This window comes from Lasioglossum baleicum, chromosome 19 (genome assembly GCF_051020765.1).
Source record: "Lasioglossum baleicum chromosome 19, iyLasBale1, whole genome shotgun sequence".
Classification (NCBI taxonomy): Eukaryota; Metazoa; Arthropoda; class Insecta; order Hymenoptera; family Halictidae; genus Lasioglossum; species Lasioglossum baleicum.
The window spans coordinates 5,301,166-5,325,460 of NC_134947.1; the positions used below are offsets into that span (position 1 = coordinate 5,301,166).

General features: G+C 36.9%; 1 protein-coding gene across 5 annotated transcripts in view; it reads right to left on the minus strand.

Annotated features, from left to right (window-relative positions):
* LOC143218376 (uncharacterized) overlaps positions 1 to 24,295 on the minus strand; it is a 597,229-nt gene that overhangs the window by 133,058 nt on the left and 439,876 nt on the right. The window contains exon 1 of one of the 5 annotated variants that reach the window (XM_076443515.1): positions 18,947 to 18,968. The exons of the other annotated variants lie outside the window; for them this stretch is intronic. Coding sequence (XP_076299630.1) covers positions 18,947 to 18,952 — 6 coding nt within the window. The 5' untranslated portion in view covers positions 18,953 to 18,968. Of the gene's footprint in view, positions 1 to 18,946; positions 18,969 to 24,295 lie in introns of those variants that run through there. 5 annotated transcript variants of the gene reach the window in all.

Genomic DNA, 24,295 nt, shown 5'->3' on the forward strand with positions numbered 1-24,295 from the left:
AAGCTGGAACACTTGACGAGGAAGAGAGAGGGAATGGGGGAAGCGAGCATTAGCAGGGAAAACGAAGAGAATGCGAAGGAGACTGCGTGGGGGTGCGCGATCCGCGAGCTTATTGTGGGTGATTAAATACCACGATAACTCATGCGGCGGGGTAATATTTTCAGATTGCTGATCCTTCTGAGGAAAGTATGAAAAACTGCCGGGGAAAAACAGACGATACTTCCAAAATCATCAGCGCGCTCGTCAAGATTACAAAGAAAATAATAAGCGGCGCGCTCTTCGCGGGTTTTGCTGTCCTTGCTCGAACTACGAAATTAACTTGGCTGAACACAAATTTTTAATTCATTGTTTCATGAATTCGTTCCAACACTAGTTTTTAGTTCATTGTTTGATGAATTCGTTCCAACACAAATTTTTAATTCATTGTTTGATGAATTCGTTCCAACACAAATTTTCAATTCATTGTTTGATGAATTCGTTCCAACACAAATTTTTAATTCATAACTGGATGAATTAGTTCCAACACAAATTTTTAATTCATTGTTTGATGAATTCGTTCCAACACAAATTTTTAATTCATTGTTTAATGAATTCGTTCCAACACAAATTTTCAATTCATTGTTTGATGAATTCGTTCCAACACAAATTTTTAATTCATCGTTTCATGAATTCGTTCCAACACAAATTTTTAATTCATAACTGGATGAATTAGTTCCAACACAAATTTTTAATTCATTGTTTGATGAATTAGTTCCAACACAAATTTTTAATTCATTGTTTGATGAATTCGTTCCAACACAAATTTTTAATTCATAACTGGATGAGTTCGTTGTTCCAACACAAATTTTTAATTCATTGTTTGACGAATTCGTTCCAACACAAATTTTTAATTCGTAGTTTGATGAATTCGTTCCAACACAAATTTTTAATTCATAACTGGATGAATTAGTTCCAACACAAATTTTTAATTCATTGTTTGATGAATTCGTTCCAACACAAATTTTTAATTCATAGTTTCATGAATTCGTTCCAACACAAATTTTTAATTCATTGTTTGATGGATTCGTTCCAACACAAATTTTTAATTCATTGTTTGATGAATTCGTTCCAACACAAATTCTCAATTCATAGTTTAATTAATTCGTTCCAACACAAAGTTCAATTCATAGTCTTACAAATTCGTTCTAATTAATCCATACTGGGAGGAAAATTGCAGAAAATCTAAACAAATGGAATCATGTCATTTCCATAAGCTGGAACCTTTTAGTGGTCGGCGCGCATACTTTGAAACCATCGAGCGAACAAATTTGCGGAACAACAGTTATCGAGTTTCGAATTCCGATAAGTCGGCGTTGGGAAAAGTTGTAGGTGATTCTTGGTAGTTAAAGTTGTAGTTTGGTGTGGCGAGGATCGTCGGTGGAAGGGTGAAGGGTTCGAGGTTCTTCATAGCGCGACGGTTTCCCTTATTCTTCACCGGGAAACCAGATTTGATTCCACTTGAATCACTGACTCTGACATTTCCACAACGCCTCCCGGGGATCGACCCAGTAACGTATACGTACACGCGCGCAATTCGCTGGGGAAATTCAGCCGTCTATTCCGGCGGTGCGTAAACTTTTGCGAAGGATCCTCTCCATCTGTCGATTGGCGAGAGGGAAAGAGAAGCTCTAGCGTGTGCTGGGTGACCCTGTGGGACCCCGACGGGCTGAACGGAATACCCATCCGAGAACGGTAGGGATTGCAAAATCAGCGGAACACTGGATTTACAATCGACAAATGTGATTTCAGCGAAATATCTCTGTATTCCCACGAAGAATGTAAAACGCGAGGAAGCAGACTACGTTACACGCGTGTGTGTTTTTTTGCGTTCCCCTCCCATAGATCGCCGACGGCCTGGAAATGTTTTTACATTTTCAATGGCACCGACGCGCGATCCGGCTCGTCGCCCGCCTCTTCGTTCGATTACTTACACGTAACATCCTGTTCCCGAACCCGCAACGGATCGGTAATCAATTTTTCTTTACGCTTTTTCCCCCCCGCACAAACCACCCTAATTACCATTGCGAAACTCCCAGAAACGATTACACCCATTCCTGGTGAACGCATCTTCTTTCTCATGCGAGCTTTGATCGCTCGCCTTTATTCAATTCACTTTCGCTAATTCTCATTTTATTCATTTTATTAATTTTATTCGTTTCATACAGTTCATTCGTAAGTTTAATTCGTTTTAATCCCGACGTTCAATTCGTTGGTTCGTTTAATCGTATCGATTCAGATTGTCGATTTGTTATTTCGTTCATTCATTCGTCTTCTACAAATTTTTCAGCCATTGTTGCACTCGTTCGTTTTAATTCCGCTTCTTCATTCATTATTACACTCGTTCCTCTTCTATAGACCTTTTTCACAGATTTTTAATTCATCACTTTTTATTTGTTCTTTTCTTTTTTAGTTTATTTTACGTCGCTTTTTTTAACTGCTGTGGTTATCTCGCAGAGGCATTTGTGTTCATTTTGATGCGAAATATTAATTTATAATTTTAGATCTTTGATTTGATACTTTATTCATTCGTGGTCTATGTACGTATATTTAATTCGTCACTCTATGAATCTTTGTGTTAATCCAGATCTTTGATTTACTATTTCATTCATCTATTCGTGTTCTACTGATTTTTAATTTATCCGTTTTCTACAGATTTTTAATTTATTATTTTATTCATTCGTTTTAATTAAAACATTTAAGTAATTCGTTGCTTCATTCATTCGTTTTGACGCAGATTTTTCATTGATTAATTTTCTACAGATTTTTAATTTATACGTTTTATACAGATTTTTAATTTATTCCATTTTCTACAGATGTTTAATTTATTCATTTTCTACAGATTTTTAATTTATTATTTTATTCATTCGTTTTAATTGAAACATTTAATTCGTTGCTTCATTCATTCGTTTTGACGCAGATTTTTCATTGATTAATTTTCTACAGATTTTGAATTTATTCGTTTTATACAGATTTTTAATTTATTCATTTTCTACAGATTTTTAATTCATCATTTCATTAATTTGCTTTAGTAGCAACATTGAATTCGTTGCTTGAGAAATTCGTTTTTAAAATAGACGCCATTCATTCAATTTGATTCTGATTTTAGTTCGTTCTTTTTCATTCAGATTTAAGTTCTTCCGCGATATGGTTGTAAATGAGAAATTTTGGGAAAAGAGAATCGCGAGAGAAATTGAATTTATTCACACATTGATTTTGAAGTTGGAAAAATGCGCAGAGAGTGTTCTGGGCTAGACGACCACTTCGAACATGTATCTTAAGATTGTGTTTACTCGAGCCAAACTCCCCAGACGGCAATTGGCGTGCCGATTTTCCCAGAAACCCTGTCATGAAGCGACGTACCTGCAAAATCCACTTTCCTCCCTTTGGAAAGCCCTTGTCTGTATCCCCTTCGTTTTCGATGAGACCAGCGTTTCCGAAAACGACCCTTCAATATGTGTTGTCCGATTCCACAAAGCTAGATTTCTCTCTTGTGCTCGGTCTCGATGCTAAAAGCACTCCGGAATACGAAAATCGGATCTCGATCTTGAACGTCTCGAGCACGTGTACCTAATAAACCATTCTCTGTTCACAGTATCATTATTATCATCGTTGGACACGGGTCCAGGGACACAAAGATTTATCGAAAATGCGTTGAATGTAAATTAACAATTTGGATTAATTGGAACGAATTTATAAGACTATGAACTAAAAATTTGTGTTGGAACGAATTCGTCAAACAACGAATTGAAAATTTGTGTTGGAACGAATTCATGAAACGATGAATTGAAAATTTGTGTTGGAACGAATTCATTAAACAATGAATTAAAAATTTGTGTTGGAACGAATTCATTAAACAATGAATTAAAAATTTGTGTTGGAACGAATTCATCAAACAATGAATTAAAAATTTGTGTTGGAACGAATTCATGAAACAATGAATTGAAAATTTGTGTTGGAACGAATTCATTAAACAATGAATTAAAAATTTGTGTTGGAACGAATTCATGAAACAATGAATTGAAAATTTGTGTTGGAACGAATTCATTAAACAATGAATTAAAAATTTGTGTTGGAACGAATTCATCAAACAATGAATGAAAAATTTGTGTTGGAACTAATTCATCCAGTTATGAATTAAAAATTTGTGTTGGAACGAATTCATCAAACAATGAATTGAAAATTTGAATCAAAAGGAGAGGGAATGAAACAATATATTAGAAATCTGTGAATAACGAATGAGAGAACGTGATCGTAAATTAAAGGTTTGCAAAAAATGAATGAACGAATGTAATCATAAATTGAAAGACTCTAACAAGTGAATGAATGAATGAATGTTGCAGCTCCTCGATCTAAGAAACAGCACGGACCCGAACGTTCCTCTTAGATCAAGACTTCACTCTGGTCGATAGGATACTCTCGAAACGAAGCTGATCGGATTCTTCTACAAGGACGAGCATAAGTTATTCAGGTTCGCAGCCCCAGTATAAAATTCTCCTTTCGTTCGAACTCGTTATCGGTTTTATGAAAATAAGAACCGCCTTGAAATTCGCTCTACAAACGTTCTCGCCTGTAACAAAAGTATAGTCGCGTTGTCTTTCCGGAATAAAGTGAGTCATGCTCGACACTATCGTTCGCGGAACGCTATCGTGGTAGTGGAAACGATGTCATCGATACTTTCCAATGAAATCTATCTGGGGAAGTGGAAGCAGTCGTTTCATCTTCCGCACGAAGTTTCTCGTCCCGTGGCGAAGAGAGAGAGAGAGAGAGAAAGAGAAAGGTGGGAGAGAAAAAAACCAGAGGCATTCGATATTCGATGTAAGGTGCCGTGAAACACTTTCAAGTGAAATTACTATCAGAGGGGAAGTTGCTTGTGCGCGAGACGTTCGTGAAGCGAATAAAATTCCTCTTAAAGTAATTACTTCTTCCATTTTACACTCGCTTAATGTTCCCGGCCGTGTTTAAACGCGGCGAACTTTTCAATGCGCACGGCAATCCCCGTAATTGCGTTTAATCGAGCGCGACGATGTACAACACCGCGCGCAAATATCCCTGAATTACGGAATAAGCATATTTCGCCGGTCGTCATACGTATCTACCGGAAACTGTGCCGCCGCGCTGCCGCCGCCGCCATGAAATCGCTTAATATCGTTTCGGGGAAAAGAGCATCGGAAACTCGTTCCCTTAACGAGTCCCGGATTAAATGAAAGACTTTTCGGCCGCGGCTCGTCAATGAGCAACTAACAACAAGTTTCTCAAAGGAAGAAAGAACTTGTTCGAGTTCTTATATCGATCAGCTGTCGATGGAGAACTGAATAGAAATAACCAGAAAAATTAGTCCGAGTGATTCAAACGCTGCTTCGGTAAAGAAATCACAAATTATAAACGTGATTGATGTTGATAATAAATCGTACACGGTAAAAGTTACCATTGATGGATAATGAAAATGATGACGGTCCATATTTGTTATGATCTAACCGTTGGACAGCGATCTCTTCGATCTAAGAAAAACCCTCGTGTCCAAGTTCTTCCTTAGATCCTGTAGTCTACTATTTCTTTGTGACCTCGCCGACCAAAGAGGAGGCGATACACGTTTTTCCTAGATCCTACAGTTCCGTTTTCTTAGATCAAGGCTGTACTTTTTGATTGACTTCCTTCATTCTTAAACTTCTCCAGAAGCCTGGACAATATTTAATAGATTATTTTTGCAAGTATTATCTGCAGTATTTTGGTATTAACTTTTAAAAATATTATTAAATAGTATAAATTATTAATAAGTATTATTAAATATGCTGGTATCTAATCAATTACTACACATTCAAGTATTGTACGAGGTATTATATCAATTTCGTATCCATAAAATGAGAAAAATCATATTGTATATTGGAGTCATTCTAGGTCGGAAGAAATGTTTAATTTTCGAGTGTAAAATATATCCGACTGAAAAGGGTTGATTCATTTTAATGGTAAATCATTCCTCTGTGTATTACAAATTTAGTAAATTATGTGAGTACCATTGTTGTGAGTCAGAGTTGGGCAAGAATTTTATTTGGATAAAAATTTCGAATAAAGTGGGTTTAAAGCCCACTTGGAAAAAACTTACTTTATTCGAGATTTTTATTTAAATAAAATTCTTGCCCAGCTCTGTGTGTAGCTAATAAAGTGGTGTGCCAATAAGTAATCTATACACCGATTCTTTATTGAAAAATAACTTCTACGTCCTCAATTATCTGGTCGTTGTCGCAGACCATTTGCGTGTACGATTTTCGTGACAGCTCTTTAAATTTTTCGGTCCACACGTTGCAGTTCCAGAAAATTTCAAAACCGGCCGTGACAGGTTTTATTTGTTTGATTCGCAGCCATATGTTGTTTTTTTTTTAATTTTTTGTTAATTCTAGCAAAAATTGATGAACTTATTTCTAGTACCGTTTAACCGAAAAAGGGGACTTTCAGTATGTTTACCTCGTAACTTGTCCAAACAAAGACCCAAAGGATTAAATGAAAATTTTGTAATAAACGATTACTCGATACAGTATAATTTCTCAGGTGTTCCTAGTGCCTGGACGCAATTCTCACGTAATTCCGCACACATCCTCTATTTTCGTAATAAGTCTAATTATAACATCTCCCATTAGCAGTTCTATTTTTAAGCTGCGTTTAGTATAGAAATAATGATCCACGGGTAACCGTGTTCCAAAGTCGAGCTACAACAGACGAAGTTCATCGAAATAGCGACATAATTATGCTCGTAAAATCATCTTGCGCGCTCGATAATTAATACTTGCATACACGTAACGACTCCAACCTAACAGTTAGGAACAGCATTCCTGGGAGTATCGTAAAGTCTGCAATTACGAAATATAATTTTGTTGTTTGAATAACGGAAGTGAACCTAAATCAAGGTACAAAAAGCACGAGGGGCAATTATGCCGGCATACATCGGCCGCGTTCGACGCTAATGACTAAATTAACGGAAAGAATAAATATCAGTTTGAAAAAGAACGCGACGAAAAAAGAGCTCGCTCCCGTGGGAAGGTATTCTTCCACTTTCTTCATTCGAGAACAGAAATGCTTGAAATTGCCTAATCGCTTCTGGGTTAGGGAGCATTTATTCGCTAATTGCTGGCTTGCCAGTTAGAACTTGTAAAAACCTGGAAGATTACACGTTCGGATTATTATTAATGTCTACAAAATTACGATTCTTCATGCAATGTATGAATAAGAATGAAATTTTCATATATTGAATTAGTTTTCAAGTATTTTAACATTGTACAGATTTTAACAATAATTATTTTTGTTAATTCGTTCTATGAAAATTAAAATGCATTATCTAAGAATCTTATAAAAGAAGTAAGTGAAGAAGTTTTGTAATTGGATCAGTAATGGAGTGGGACTCTCCTTTTTCCTAGATCGTACAGTTTCCGTTTTCATAGATCCGAGGCTTTACTGTACTCATTGTATTCTTAGGTTTTAGCGATTCTGGTCTCCTGTGGGTCGACAATGATAATTAATAGACTGCGGACCTTTTTGCAAAATAAAAATTCACACACTGAAACCATACAGAAATTTCTTTGTATTTTTAATGATTATACTAAATCGAAAACAACATATGGACGTTCTTAAATTGTCTTAGTGTTCTCACTGTTTGAAGTCACATCCACCAATTTTTGTCATAAATGCATAAAATCCGCAGTCCAGTAATTAGCTTAATATTCGAACCGTAATTAACATCGTAACGTTTCAATAAAAAATAAAAAAAATACCATAACTTCTCCATATTATCAAAAACATTACTTCTGCCTCGTGACGAAGATTCTGAGCAGATTCTAATAAAAATTAAAAGTGTACGTTAATAATTTCCTTCAAACCGAAATAACATTCTACAAAAATTTATATCAATTTTCTCCGTTCTCAGGAAACGACGATCCACAAAACAGAGTTCTAATAGTTGAAACCGTAAACTAAATCGTAGAGCAAGGGGTTGATTATCGCGACTGCCGATCGACGGAGTAACGAGGAGGAGGGATGCCGCAGATATTTATGCGACGCAGAAATAAGCGTGGAAATTCAACGGGGCCGGCAAAATCAGCCGGGTGGTGAGGAGAGGGGAGGGGGGCAGGGTCGCACCACGGGGCTTCAAGACGCGTCCAGGTTTTCCGCGTCGCCGTTAAGTTGACCGGCGTTCAACTGCAACTGTATTTAAATGGACGAATATTTCGACTTAATTAGTGGCCTCCGGTGAATATTCGGACGAGGTTCGTGTAACGTTTGGCGGAGCACCGCACGCATTTACATCGACCCGCCGCGCCGCCGTACGCATCTCGAAATATGCAAAACAGATTATGTTGGCGACTCGGTTGCGGTTAGGATGGACAGGACGTACGTACGTGCTTACGACGAAGTCGTTAGATTATTCATTAAAGCGTCCTCTCTCTCTCTCTATATATATATGTACGCGGAATTCGACGACAGTTGTCCGAGTTTAATAGAACTGCCGCCCCGGGGCTCTAATAAACCCGCGGATTAGAACAGAGAGCTAAAAAACGACGAACAATTCGATACCGACCTTTCCCGACAATTGTTACACGAATTTTGTCGATTGAGTCTATGTATAAGGCAGAGTTGGGCGTTAATCAATCGAAATTTTAATCATGATTGATTAACGTGTACGATTCAAAGAAGAAACCATCGCAAAATCGAGGATTGATTTCGAAATTTCAGCAGGTAATCATTAATCAATTATCCGATTAATACTTAAGTGTTTAATCGTTAACCGCAATTAACGACTGAACTTGGAGATTAATTGTTAATTGCGATTAACGATTGAAGTCGACATTTAGTCGCCAATCGCTGATTAAATTTTTGAAGCACATCAAATTATCCAATTTGGTTCGAGTGTGTCCAATAAATTCTTGTAAATTCCAGTCACAATTTTAGTGTATTCTAGTATATATTCTAGCAAGTTTTGGAACGTTCTAGTACATTTGAACATATTAACAACATAAAAATTTAACACATATCGGATCAATTAATTCTAGTATTTTAAGATTTAGTTCACGAACGAATTCATTGTGAATCGTGATTGCTACTTGGAAGCACAGCTGGTTCAGCAAATCAACACTCTGATAATTTCGCGAGAAAATTTTCGGCAAAGTGGTTGGCGCGATATGGATTTTCGAAAGTGTTGTCCGCGAGCTAACAGAAATATCCCCCTCGATTTTTTGTCCGAATGGAACGGTAACATATTCCTGCAAAGTAAACAAGTAAAACTGGAGCATGTCGAAGCCGATTTAAAAAATTTCAGTTTTCGTGTAAACGGTGGTCATTGCGAAATAGAAACGCGAATATGCTGTTGAAAAATTGTCTCTCTTCCTTTCAGTTTAAAAATAACCGTACTTCCCAACACTTAATTCGTACGTTTTACAAGAAATTTTGCCTGAAGACCGATTTATTATTACTCTGTTCTTTCGAGTCAATTATTCTTTCAAATTGAAAGGAATAAGAAGTTGAAGTGCACGTCGGTTTTGTCAATTGTCAGTTTCGCGGATGCGCAATGCATTGTGCAGATAAATTGGGTATAACATAACTATCTGGGCCAAGGAGAATTCTGGTTGCTGTCTCGTGTTTCCAAGTGCCGACTGTAGCTTTATGCCCGGAAACTAGTCTGCTTCCATTTGCATAACCACCTCAGAAATTACAGAATAATACGGCGAAACAATAACATGAACAACGCTGCACATTAATTACACCGCTTGTCCCGTAATCTGTTAATTCTTCTGTTGGAACTTTGGAACAGCTGATCTAACTTCTTTCGTGTATTTTCATTTTACCTACTAGCCAACATCATACCGGACTTCCCGATAAAGAATAGCATAATCGAATAAACAACAGCATGCAACTTAGCTGTGCATAACAAATATTAACGACCTCTCTACTCTGCGCTCTGAAATTTTATAATGAGACTATGAAATTTAGAATTTACGTGAAGATCCACATGTCTGTTCGCGAGTGATCTATATTCATTTTTAACCGACTTTGAAAAAGGAGGAGGTTACTCGATTCGATCTGTATGTGCCTTTCTTTTCCATGTAAGGTAAAAGCATCAATAGTGGACACTTTAAGGAAAATTTTCGCTTGAATTCTCAATAGATATCATCCAGTTGCTTTGAGAACTATGATCCTTCAATTTTTACATTCTCTGACTATTCTTCATACGATTCCACTCATACAAATCGAAATAGATTATGTTAAACATTTTCTTTTTTACCAGAACCCCAAAATGTGGGCAAAGTGGACACCAAAAATTTCCAACTAATTCATCAAACAATACATTGAAAATTTGTGTTGGAACGAATTCATCAAACTATGAATTAAAAATTTGTGTTGGAACGAATTCATTAAACAATGAATTGAAAATTTGTGTTGGAACGAATTCATCAAACAATGAATTAAAAATTTTTGTCAGAACGAATTCATCAAACTACGAATTAAAAATTTGTGTTGGAACGAATTCATGAAACTATGAATTAAAAATTTGTGTTGGAACGAATTCATCAAACAATGAATTAAAAATTTTTGTCAGAACGAATTCATCAAACTACGAATTAAAAATTTGTGTTGGAACGAATTCATCAAACAATGAATTAAAAATTTGTGTTGGAACTAATTCATCCAGTTATGAATTAAAAATTTGTGTTGGAACGAATTCATCAAACAGTGAATTGAAAATTTGTGTTGGAACGAATTCATTAAACAATGAATTAAAAATTTGTGTTGGAACGAATTCATCAAACAATGAATTAAAAATTTTTGTCAGAACGAATTCATCAAACTACGAATTAAAAATTTGTGTTGGAACGAATTCATGAAACTATGAATTAAAAATTTGTGTTGGAACGAATTCATTAAACAATGAATTAAAAATTTGTGTAGGAACGAATTCATCAAACAATGAATTAAAAATTTTTGTCAGAACGAATTCATCAAACTACGAATTAAAAATTTGTGTTGGAACGAATTCATCAAACAATGAATTAAAAATTTGTGTTGGAACTAATTCATCCAGTTATGAATTAAAAATTTGTGTTGGAACGAATTCATCAAACAGTGAATTGAAAATTTGTGTTGGAACGAATTCATTAAACAATGAATTAAAAATTTGTGTAGGAACGAATTCATCAAACAATGAATTGAAAATTTGTGTTGGAACGAATTCATTAAACAATGAATTAAAAATTTGTGTTGGAACGAATTCATCAAACAATGAATTAAAAATTTGTGTTGGAACGAATTCATGAAACAATGAATTGAAAATTTGTGTTGGAACGAATTCATTAAACAATGAATTAAAAATTTGTGTTGGAACGAATTCATCAAACAATGAATGAAAAATTTGTGTTGGAACTAATTCATCCAGTTATGAATTAAAAATTTGTGTTGGAACGAATTCATCAAACAATGAATTGAAAATTTGAATCAAAAGGAGAGGGAATGAAACAATATATTAGAAATCTGTGAATAACGAATGAGAGAATGTGATCGTAAATTAAAGGTTTGCAAAAAATGAATGAACGAATGTAATCATAAATTGAAAGACTCTAACAAGTGAATGAATGAATGAATGTTGCAGCTCCTCGATCTAAGAAACAGCACGGACCCGAACGTTCCTCTTAGATCAAGACTTCACTCTGGTCGATAGGATACTCTCGAAACGAAGCTGATCGGATTCTTCTACAAGGACGAGCATAAGTTATTCAGGTTCGCAGCCCCAGTATAAAATTCTCCTTTCGTTCGAACTCGTTATCGGTTTTATGAAAATAAGAACCGCCTTGAAATTCGCTCTACAAACGTTCTCGCCTGTAACAAAAGTATAGTCGCGTTGTCTTTCCGGAATAAAGTGAGTCATGCTCGACACTATCGTTCGCGGAACGCTATCGTGGTAGTGGAAACGATGTCATCGATACTTTCCAATGAAATCTATCTGGGGAAGTGGAAGCAGTCGTTTCATCTTCCGCACGAAGTTTCTCGTCCCGTGGCGAAGAGAGAGAGAGAGAGAGAGAGAGAGAGAGAGAGAGAGAGAGAGAGAGAGAGAGAGAGAGAGAGAGAGAGAGAGAAAGAGAAAGGTGGGAGAGAAAAAAACCAGAGGATTCGATATTCGATGTAAGGTGCCGTGAAACACTTTCAAGTGAAATTACTATCAGAGGGGAAGTTGCTTGTGCGCGAGACGTTCGTGAAGCGAATAAAATTCCTCTTAAAGTAATTACTTCTTCCATTTTACACTCGCTTAATGTTCCCGGCCGTGTTTAAACGCGGCGAACTTTTCAATGCGCACGGCAATCCCCGTAATTGCGTTTAATCGAGCGCGACGATGTACAACACCGCGCGCAAATATCCCTGAATTACGGAATAAGCATATTTCGCCGGTCGTCATACGTATCTACCGGAAACTGTGCCGCCGCCGCCATGAAATCGCTTAATATCGTTTCGGGGAAAAGAGCATCGGAAACTCGTTCCCTTAACGAGTCCCGGATTAAATGAAAGACTTTTCGGCCGCGGCTCGTCAATGAGCAACTAACAACAAGTTTCTCAAAGGAAGAAAGAACTTGTTCGAGTTCTTATATCGATCAGCTGTCGATGGAGAACTGAATAGAAATAACCAGAAAAATTAGTCCGAGTGATTCAAACGCTGCTTCGGTAAAGAAATCACAAATTATAAACGTGATTGATGTTGATAATAAATCGTACACGGTAAAAGTTACCATTGATGGATAATGAAAATGATGACGGTCCATATTTGTTATGATCTAACCGTTGGACAGCGATCTCTTCGATCTAAGAAAAACCCTCGTGTCCAAGTTCTTCCTTAGAAATCCTGTAGTCTACTATTTCTTTGTGACCTCGCCGACCAAAGAGGAGGCGATACACGTTTTTCCTAGATCCTACAGTTCCGTTTTCTTAGAACAAGGCTGTACTTTTTGATTGACTTCCTTCATTCTTAAACTTCTCCAGAAGCCTGGACAATATTTAATAAATTATTTTTGCAAGTATTATCTGCAGTATTTTGGTATTAACTTTTAAAAATATTATTAAATAGTATAAACTATTAATAAGTATTATTAAATATGCTGGTATCTAATCAATTACTACACATTCAAGTATTGTACGAGGTATTATATCAATTTCGTATCCATAAAATGAGAAAAATCATATTGTATATTGGAGTCATTCTAGGTCGGAGGAAATGTTTAATTTTCGAGTGTAAAATATATCCGACTGAAAAGGGTTGATTCATTTTAATGGTAAATCATTCCTCTGTGTATTACAAATTTAGTAAATTATGTGAGTTCCATTGTTGTGAGTCAGAGTTGGGCAAGAATTTTATTTGGATAAAAATTTCGAATAAAGTGGGTTTAAAGCCCGCTTGGAAAAAACTTACTTTATTCGAGATTTTTATTTAAATAAAATTCTTGCCCAGCTCTGTGTGTAGCTAATAAAGTGGTGTGCCAATAAGTAATCTATACACCGATTCTTTATTGAAAAATTGCTTCTACGTCCTCAATTATCTGGTCGTTGTCGCAGAACATTTGCGTGTACGATTTTCGTGACAGCTCTTTAAATTTTTCGGTCCACACGTTGCAGTTCCAGAAAATTTCAAAACCGGCCGTGACAGGTTTTATTTGTTTGATTCGCAGCCATATATTGTTTTTTTTTATTTTTTGTTAATTCTAGCAAAAATTGATGAACTTATTTCTAGTACCGTTTAACCGAAAAAGGGGACTTTCAGTATGTTTACCTCGTAACTTGTCCAAACAAAGACCCAAACGATTAAATGAAAATTTTGTAATAAACGATTACTCGATACAGTATAATTTCTCAGGTGTTCCTAGTGCCTGGACGCAATTCTCACGTAATTCCGCACACATCCTCTATTTTCGTAATAAGTCTAATTATAACATCTCCCATTAGCAGTTCTATTTTTAAGCTGCGTTTAGTATAGAAATAATGATCCACGGGTAACCGTGTTCCAAAGTCGAGCTACAACACACGAAGTTCACCGAAATAGCGACATAATTATGCTCGTAAAATCATCTTGCGCGCTCGATAATTAATACTTGCATATACGTAACGACTCCAACCTAACAGTTAGGAACAGCATTCCTGGGAGTATCGTAAAGTCTGCAATTACGAAATATAATTTTGTTGTTTGAATAACGGAAGTGAACCTAAATCAAGGTACAAAAAGCACGAGGGGCAATTATACCGGCATACATCGGCCGCGTTCGACGCTAATGACTTAATTAACGGAAAGAATAAATATCAGTTTGAAAAAGAACGCGACGAAAAAAGAGCTCGCTCCCGTGGGAAGGTATTCTTCCACTTTCTTCATTCGAGAACAGAAATGCTTGAAATTGCCTAATCGCTTCTGGGTTAGGGAGCATTTATTCGCTAATTGCTGGCTTGCCAGTTAGAACTTGTAAAAACCTGGAAGATTACACGTTCGGATTATTATTAATGTCTACAAAATTACGATTCTTCATACAATGTATGAATAAGAATGAAATTTTCATATATTGAATTATTTTTCAAGTATTTTAACATTGTACAGATTTTAACAATAATTATTTTTGTTAATTCGTTCTTTGAAAATTAAAATGCATTATCTAAGAATCTTATAAAAGAAGTAAGTGAAGAAGTTTTGTAATTGGATCAGTAATGGAGTGGGACTCTCCTTTTTCCTAGATCGTACAGTTTCCGTTTTCATAGATCCGAGGCTTTACTGTACTCATTGTATTCTTAGGTTTTAGCGATTCTGGTCTCCTGTGGGTCGACAATGATAATTAATAGACTGCGGACCTTTTTGCAAAATAAAAATTCACACACTGAAACCATACAGAAATTTCTTTGTATTTTTAATGATTATACTAAATCGAAAACAACATATGGACGTTCTTAAATTGTCTTAGTGTTCTCACTGTTTGAAGTCACATCCACCAATTTTTGTCATAAATGCATAAAATCCGCAGTCCAGTAATTAGCTTAATATTCGAACCGTAATTAACATCGTAACGTTTCAATAAAAAATAAAAAAAATACCATAACTTCTCCATATTATCAAAAACATTACTTCTGCCTCGTGACGAAGATTCTGAGCAGATTCTAATAAAAATTAAAAGTGTACGTTAATAATTTCCTTCAAACCGAAATAACATTCTACAAAAATTTATATCAATTTTCTCCGTTTTCAGGAAACGACGATCCACAAAACAGAGTTCTAATAGTTGAAACCGTAAACTAAATCGTAGAGCAAGGGGTTGATTATCGCGACTGCCGATCGACGGAGTAACGAGGAGGAGGGATGCCGCAGATATTTATGCGACGCAGAAATAAGCGTGGAAATTCAACGGGGCCGGCAAAATGAGCCGGGTAGGGGAGGAGAGGGGAGGGGGGCAGGGTCGCACCACGGGGCTTCAAGACGCGTCCAGGTTTTCCGCGTCGCCGTTAAGTTGACCGGCGTTCAACTGCAACTGTATTTAAATGGACGAATATTTCGACTTAATTAGTGGCCTCCGGTGAATATTCGGACGAGGTTCGTGTAACGTTTGGCGGAGCACCGCACGCATTTACATCGACCCGCCGCGCCGCCGTACGCATCTCGAAATATGCAAAACAGATTATGTTGGCGACTCGGTTGCGGTTAGGATGGACAGGACGTACGTACGTGCTTACGACGAAGTCGTTAGATTATTCATTAAAGCGTCCTCTCTCTCTCTATATATATATATATGTACGCGGAATTCGACGACAGTTGTCCGAGTTTAATAGAACGGCCGCCCCGGGGCTCTAATAAACCCGCGGATTAGAACAGAGAGCTAAAAAACGACGAACAATTCGATACCGACCTTTCCCGACAATTGTTACACGAATTTTGTCGATTGAGTCTATGTATAAGGCAGAGTTGGGCGTTAATCAATCGAAATTTTAATCATGATTGATTAACGTGTACGATTCAAAGAAGAAACCATCGCAAAATCGAGGATTGATTTCGAAATTTCAGCAGGTAATCATTAATCAATTATCCGATTAATCGTTAACCGCAATTAACGACTGAACTAGGAGATTAATTGTTAATTCTGATTAACGATTGAAGTCGAAATTTAGTCGCCAATCGCTGATTAAATTTTTGAAGCACATCAAATTATCCAATTTGGTTCGAGTGTGTCCAATAAATTCTTGTAAATTCCAGTCACAATTTTAGTGTATTCTAGTATATGTATATTCTAGCAAGGTTTGGAACGTTCTAGTACATTTGAACATATTAACAACATAAAAATTTAACACATATCGGATCAATTAATTCTAGTATTTTAAGATTTAGTTCACGAACGAATTCATTGTGAATCGTGATTGCTACTTGGAAGCACAGCTGGTTCAGCAAATCAACACTCTGATAATTTCGCGAGAAAATTTTCGGCAAAGTGGTTGGCGCGATATGGATTTTCGAAAGTGTTGTCCGCGAGCTAACAGAAATATCCCCCTCGATTTTTTGTCCGAATGGAACGGTAACATATTCCTGCAAAGTAAACAAGTAAAACTGGAGCATGTCGAAGCCGATTTAAAAAATTTCAGTTTTCGTGTAAACGGTGGTCATTGCGAAATAGAAACGCGAATCTGCTGTTGAAAAATTGTCTCTCTTCCTTTCAGTTTCAAAATAACCGTACTTCCCAACACTGAATTCGTACGTTTTACAAGAAATTTTGCCTGAAGACCGATTTATTATTACTCTGTTCTTTCGAGTCAATTATTCTTTCAAATTGAAAGGAATAAGAAGTTGAAGTGCACGTCGGTTTTGTCAATTGTCAGTTTCGCGGATGCGCAATGCATTGTGCAGATAAATTGGGTAGAACATAACTATCTGGGCCAAGGAGAATTCTGGTTGCTGTCTCGTGTTTCCAAGTGCCGACTGTAGCTTTATGCCCGGAAACTAGTCTGCTTCCATTTGCATAACCACCTCAGAAATTACAGAATAATACGGCGAAACAATAACATGAACAACGCTGCACATTAATTACACCGCTTGTCCCATAATCTGTTAATTCTTCTGTTGGAACTTTGGAACAGCTGATCTAACTTCTTTCGTGTATTTTCATTTCACCTACTAGCCAACATCATACCGGACTTCCCGATAAAGAATAGCATAATCGAATAAACAACAGCATGCAATTTAGCTGTGCATAACAAATATTAACGACCTCTCTACTCTGCGCTCTGAAATTTTATAATAAGACTATGAAATTTAGAATTTACGTGAAGATCCACATGTCTATTCGCGAGTGATCTATATTCATTTTTAACCGACTTTGAAAAAGGAGGAGGTTACTCGATTCGATCTGTATGTGCCTTTCTTTTCCATGTAAGGTAAAAGCATCAATAGTGGACACTTTAAGGAAAATTTTCGCTTGAATTCTCAATAGATATCATCCAGTTGCTTTGAGAACTATGATCCTTCAATTTTTACATTCTCTGACTCTTCTTCATTCGATTCCACTCATACAAATCGAAATAGATTATGTTAAACATTTTCTTTTTTACCGGAACCCCAAAATGTGGGCAAAGTGGACACCAAAAATTTCCAACTAATTCATCAAACAATACATTGAAAATTTGTGTTGGAACGAATTCATCAAACAATACATTGAAAATTTGTGTTGGAACGAATTCATCAAACAGTGAATTGAAAATTTGTGTTGGAACGAATTCATCAAACAGTGAATTGAAAATTTGTGTTGGAACGAATTCATCAAACTACGAATTAAAAATTTGTGTTGGAACGAATTCATGAAACTATGAATTAAAAATTTGTGTTGGAACGAATTCATTAAACAATGAATTGAAAATTTGTGTTGGAACGAATTCATCAAACAATGAATTAAAAATTTTTGTCAGAACGAATTCATCAAACTACGAATTAAAAATTTGTGTTGGAACGAATTCATCAAACAATGAATTAAAAATTTGTGTTGGAACTAATTCATCCAGTTATGAATTAAAAATTTGTGTTGGAACGAATTCATGAAACTATGAATTAAAAATTTGTGTTGTAACGAATTCATCAAACAATGAATTAAAAATTTGTGTTGGAACTAATTCATCCAGTTATGAATTAAAAATTTGTGTTGGAACGAATTCATGAAACTATGAATTAAAAATTTGTGTTGTAACGAATTCATCAAACAATGAATTAAAAATTTGTGTTGGAACTAATTCATCCAGTTATGAATTAAAAATTTGTGTTGGAACGAATTCATTAAACAATGAATTAAAAATTTGTGTTGGAACGAATTCATCAAACAGTGAATTGAAAATTTGTGTTGGAACGAATTCATCAAACTACGAATTAAAAATTTGTGTTGGAACGAATTCATGAAACTATGAATTAAAAATTTGTGTTGGAACGAATTCATTAAACAATGAATTAAAAATTTGTGTTGGAACGAATTCATCAAACAATGAATTAAAAATTTTTGTCAGAACGAATTCATCAAACTACGAATTAAAAATTTGTGTTGGAACGAATTCATGAAACTATGAATTAAAAATTTGTGTTGGAACGAATTCATTAAACAATGAATTAAAAATTTGTGTTGGAACGAATTCATCAAACAGTGAATTGAAAATTTGTGTTGGAACGAATTCATTAAACAATGAATTAAAAATTTGTATTGGAACGAATTCATCGAACTATGAATTAAAGATTAAAAGACCATCTTGGGCACCACAGTTTAAATTGCACGATTAAAATTCAAGTCTGACAGTGAGAAAAATACCTGGTGAGCTACGTGTTGCAGCTCCTCGATCTAAGAAACAGCACGGACCCGAACGTTACTTATAATATTATAGAAAAATTGTTTACCAACATCCTTAACGCAAGAAGACCGTCAGTTCCTTGAAAAACGTTTACTCACTGCCAACGAGAAAGAATGGCTCCTCCGTAACTTACCTGAAACATAAAGATAAATAGTGTTACTCGCGTTAATTGGTACAACGAATCATCGTGAAAGATACGAGTGTACATAAATACTACAAAGCAGGAAATTTCACTTGGAGAAAAGAGTGAATATAGGTGAGCGAGAGTTGTAATTTACGGAATGATCTTCCCCGGTTAATGGCCTTAACGAGGCATGCGAGGTGATTAATGCTACCTCGATGTAGTTCACAGGTACTGATTAAAGCTGTCTCGGTCAGGTGCCGAGGCGGTTAAACCTGTCTCCATAGTGTCTAAATGAGCTGGCGATCGAACCTACCCGTGTAAAGTGTATGGAAGTTGATTGAAGTTGCTTGGCAAGCGTGCAAGGGTGCTGGTTAACGCTGTCTTACAGATGCTTTCCAAGGAATTGATTAACGTTCCCTCGATTAACAACGTAACGGTTGGGCAGGGACAACGGAACCGCAACCGACAATTCATTGAATCAGAAGAAACACAATAAATTCGTGAAAGTCATTCTCAATGAACGGGTTGATGACAATTCTTCGGGCGTCCTCCAATTTATTTAGAACAGTACGTCTTTTCAGTTTGCAACAGAAGAATCAAACCAGCTGATTTAGGGAAGGCAGTACGTAAATCATTTTGACAAAACGCGCGAGGGTGCTGGTCAACGCTGTCTTACAGATGCTTTCCAAGGAATTGATTAACGTTCCCTCGATTAACAACGTAACGGTTGGTCAGGGACAACGGAACCGCAACCGACAATTCATTGAATCAGAAGAGACACAATAAATTCGTGAAAGTTATCATTCAACTTTGTCTTTCAGACGTTTGACGTATCTTTGAAAACAACAAAGATATATTCAAGGTGGTTAAGTTAGGTGAAATACCCGTTATAAGGGAACAAATAAGATTTTTAAGATGTTGCGCGTTTAATAAATACAATTTAAAAAATGACGCTTTGGTATACACATTGTTCTGTTAAATTTACGAGGGACTAAATTTATTTAGATTCTACTGAAGTTTTATAACCGTGCGTGTTCGTGTGACGAAATTCAGTGAACCATTTCTAATCGAAGCATTTTTGTAATTTCGATAATTGTAAAATGATAAATGTGGAACCGGTCGTTTGATCGATCGTGGAACCATCAGTGTTCAAAATATAACATATTCATCAAATTAAAAAGACATGAAGAGCCATTTGAAAATTACCTAAAATTGCCAATTTTTAAATCCGCAGTCTACTTATGAATGAACGTCAAGAATAGCCGTGCCGTTGACTTTTCGGCGGGGTCGCGCCGCGGTAAAACTTATCGATGAAAAATCCACCTAGTCAAGTCGCCCCGCGCCGGCATTATTCGCGGGATCCAACGAGCGAGAGCTTTTCCTGGCCGGTCTATCGACGGATTTGGATTACGACGGAATAATAGGCCAATAAAAATGCGTAAGAAGCCGGCTGGCTTCCTCGTGGTGGTGGTCGTCTGCGCGAAATACATACATAGATTAAGAGGTCGTCGGGGGTAGGGTGCGCGGCGTCGGTAGCGACACGAGGAAGACAGTAAACAGGATAATAAAACTGCAGTAAAGTCGATACTTGGTAAATTGATCCTGGCCTTTGGTTTCGAGATGACAACAGACGGGACAGCAACGACCCCATTACCGGTAGCCTCGGCGATCCCCTTGGGACACGCCGGGGTTGTTTAAATGCAAATCGCTTCGTCACCGGCAAAAATAACTCTGGTAATTCGGCAACGGTCCCTTCACAGTCATTCCTTTTACACTTCGCGGGATTATGCGGAGCTTTCGCCTTGCTAAAATCAATTCTTTGCCGAACGAACACGCGTAGGGGAACCGCAAAAACTACTCGCAGTTTCATCCCCCCCCCACGATTCTAAAGGTGCCTGTCCACATCAGAGAATTTTGCTCCACGTCGTTTCAAGTAACTTTTTCTTTTACAAAAATCTTCTCCGTGGCTTCGTCGAGGTGTTATCGACGAAACACACGGACCAATCACAGCGCGACTATAGCAATCAACTTATCGTTGTTTCCGGTAGCCAGACAAGAAAATATTTGGAAGAAAATTCATTTCTAGTCGGCTACAAAGTGCAGTGACAGCAATTTGTTCTCATAAAGGTGACTTTCATTCTTTTCTAAATGGCACCACACATTTCTTACCACGTAATATTGTTGCTTGTGTCAAGGCTAGTTTAATGACATACTGTAATGTGACCTTGACATGATCTTAACAGTATATGTCTGGCTTTCATTTTTTCACGAATAAATTTTGTGTTGCTAATGACCTTTGATGTTCAAGCAACATTATAAATACATAAATTAAAAAAGAAGAAATTTCCTTTTTTCTACAAATATGTACAAAAAATATTGTAAGAGAATGTACCGTGTTGCTGATAATGTACCTTTGATGTTGAAGCAACACATTAAATAAATAAATTTTAAAAAGAATTTCCCTTCTTGAATATTTTCTATATATAAAATTATATAAAATATATATAAAATTCATTTTCTTCCAGAAACATGTTCGCCGTTTCGTGGGCCACCCTTGTATAACAAACCACAAAGGGCCGCTGTGAGCACAGTGAAAAACCGTGCAACCAATCGAATCGTTCGAAAGACCCAGCAATCCGATAAAATGACTGTTAATTCCCGTGATATTTTCAATTGCGTTTGCGCGGGATGAATTTCGAGGTATTCGTCCGGGATATTTTCCCATAGAAGAGAGAGAGAGAGAGAGAAACATAAAGCTCTCGCCCCCGTCGAATGAAGGAGCCAGGCAAGAATGGAACGACAAATAGTAATGAATTCGTTTCGAACGACAGCTTGTTCTGGTTGAAAGAGGCGCAGGAATTGGAACGGTTTTATTACGATGATTCCGCGCGCGGACCTGGTGTTACTGGCGAAACTATGAGCCGTACACGGCTGAAGCCCGGCTTCAAAGAATCTGGATTAACGGTTTCACGTTCCATTTCACCGAGGGTAACACTGAATTCTAGGCTTCCGCTTTGGACGCTGGTTCACGCTCACAACACAGGAGTTCCACTATCTAACGCGTTGCTTGCCTTTTCATTATTACACGCACACGCGCGCGCGCGCGCGGAGCACACCACTTTACTGTGTTGAGTGCGATGTTTTGTACGGTCGCGCGGTGGAAAAAAGTTCGAATAGTCGGAAAAGTGATACGCGAACAAAGTAAGGGGCCAGCCCGTTGACAGCGCTGTTGAATTTTAACAATTTTCACTATTAAACTGCCGGATCTTTATACATTTTATATTGTAATTTATACATATACACTAACGGATTAGAAGATTTTTATTTATTTGTATTTGGTATGTAATCCGATAGATTTGTACCCGGAGAACCTGCAGATCCAAGTTTCGATTCTGTAGCGTCAATGGTTCAGGAGTTATGCTTGCTTAAAGTTGAGCATTTTTGACAGGTAAGGGTGTCACCACAAACTGTTAATATACTCAACTTTAAGCGACCATAACTCCTCAACTATTGATCCTAGAGATTCGAAATTCGTTCTGCATCCGCGCCGAGTACAAATCCACTGGATTACATATCAAATACATAATAATTCGTAGGGGAAAGGTATTAATTTTGAGTCCGGTAAAGTAAAGTTTACCCCGAGCAATTCTTATTTTACTCCTGCTGCCCACAGAACATTTCTTATTTTGCATAAAGATCTGTATTCGTGATCTTTGTTGTAGTTCATTCAGCTCTTTCGTCAAACGGGACAGCTGTTTATACAGTTTTAATTACTTTCTTTTTTTAATTATTTATGTAATGTTGCTTCAACATCAAAGATCATTAGCAACATCCTGTCGTCGTTGAAAAATTGGAACAGAAAGCTGGTCTTACCAGCAGAGATAATGGAGATATTTAGTCCCTATTGGTCACTACGACATTTATGGGGGTCAGAATCCCCTGTAGGGTGACGTGCAAGGGTGTCGACCCCCAGGGGGCGTGTCCAGTTAATTTGTTGACTGTTGTATCGCGTGCTGAGGTTTGTGTCATCTCGTTTGTTATTGGTTATTGTTAATCACCTCGAACGTTTCTCTCTGTTACGAAAGATTTTAATAATTTATTATTAGACAATCTGACAAAAATAACAAATGAAAATGAAAATGACAAATAACATTATCAGTTAGATAAAAAAATTCATTTCACCCCTTAACACGTCATTTTAGAGCAACAACAAATCCGCAGTGTATTTATTGTGCAATGATTTCAGCTGAGGGACGAATAAAAATTAATTTTGTTTGTTGTTTTCATTGAGACACCATTTTCAGGCTTACAGTTAATAGTGGACAATGACTAGACTGCGGATCTTCATGCAAAACAAAAATTTTCTATCTGAATTTCAACAAGCAGAGTGAAATGGAAAGAGAGCTATTTTCTTTTTTGATATGTTTAACAGGCTGAGAATAATACAACAGAACTTTGAAATTCCCCTAATAGTTTTGCTGTTTTAGGTTACACCTACTCATTTTTCTTATAAATGCATAAAATCCGCAGTCTAACAATGACAGCCTTAATAATCGCTAGATATGTAGACGTTAAAAAACTGATTGATCTCGTTTGAACGAACAGATACAATTGGAGGACGCCGCATTAAAAATGAACGCGTCCCTTCATATTTTAGCGAAGTAGAAAATTTAATCTCTTAGGTGGAAAGAACGAGAGCGACGAAGCCCTTATTTCATATTTTTTTTCGAATTTCTTTTTCTTCTCCGTGAAAGCAAAGTGTAATATCTCTCGGAAGAAAAGAGTTATAGCGAACGAAACTTTATTGTACGTTTTCTATTCTTTTTTCAAAAAAAAAAAACGTTCGTCTCGAGAATGACTGCTGTGCAATTATCGAGGGGAGGTAACCTGTCCGTGCAATTAGCTGAAACGTTCCGCGCATTTCGAGGATTACGTTAACGTTTAAAGGTAATTTCGAAGGTTCAGTTGACCGCGGCGCGGCGGTTCGTCGGAACGCGCGGAAAACTCGCGCGACACAAAAACTCGCGACAGTTCTCGTGGAGTATGACGGTAACTCGATAATGTTGCAATTTACTGGATTCCCATCGTCCGGAGAAAAACTTAATCGCATTCGCGGAATAATTAAGCACACTGACGAGAGAATTGTGCCCGGGTCCCCATAGTTTTCTGTAACGCTGCCGTGTACACGCTAAGCCATTCAACGTTTACGTATTATTTTAAGGTGTTCCCCGCGCCGACAAAAAACCGCCCGAATTGGAGAACCGCCTAGTG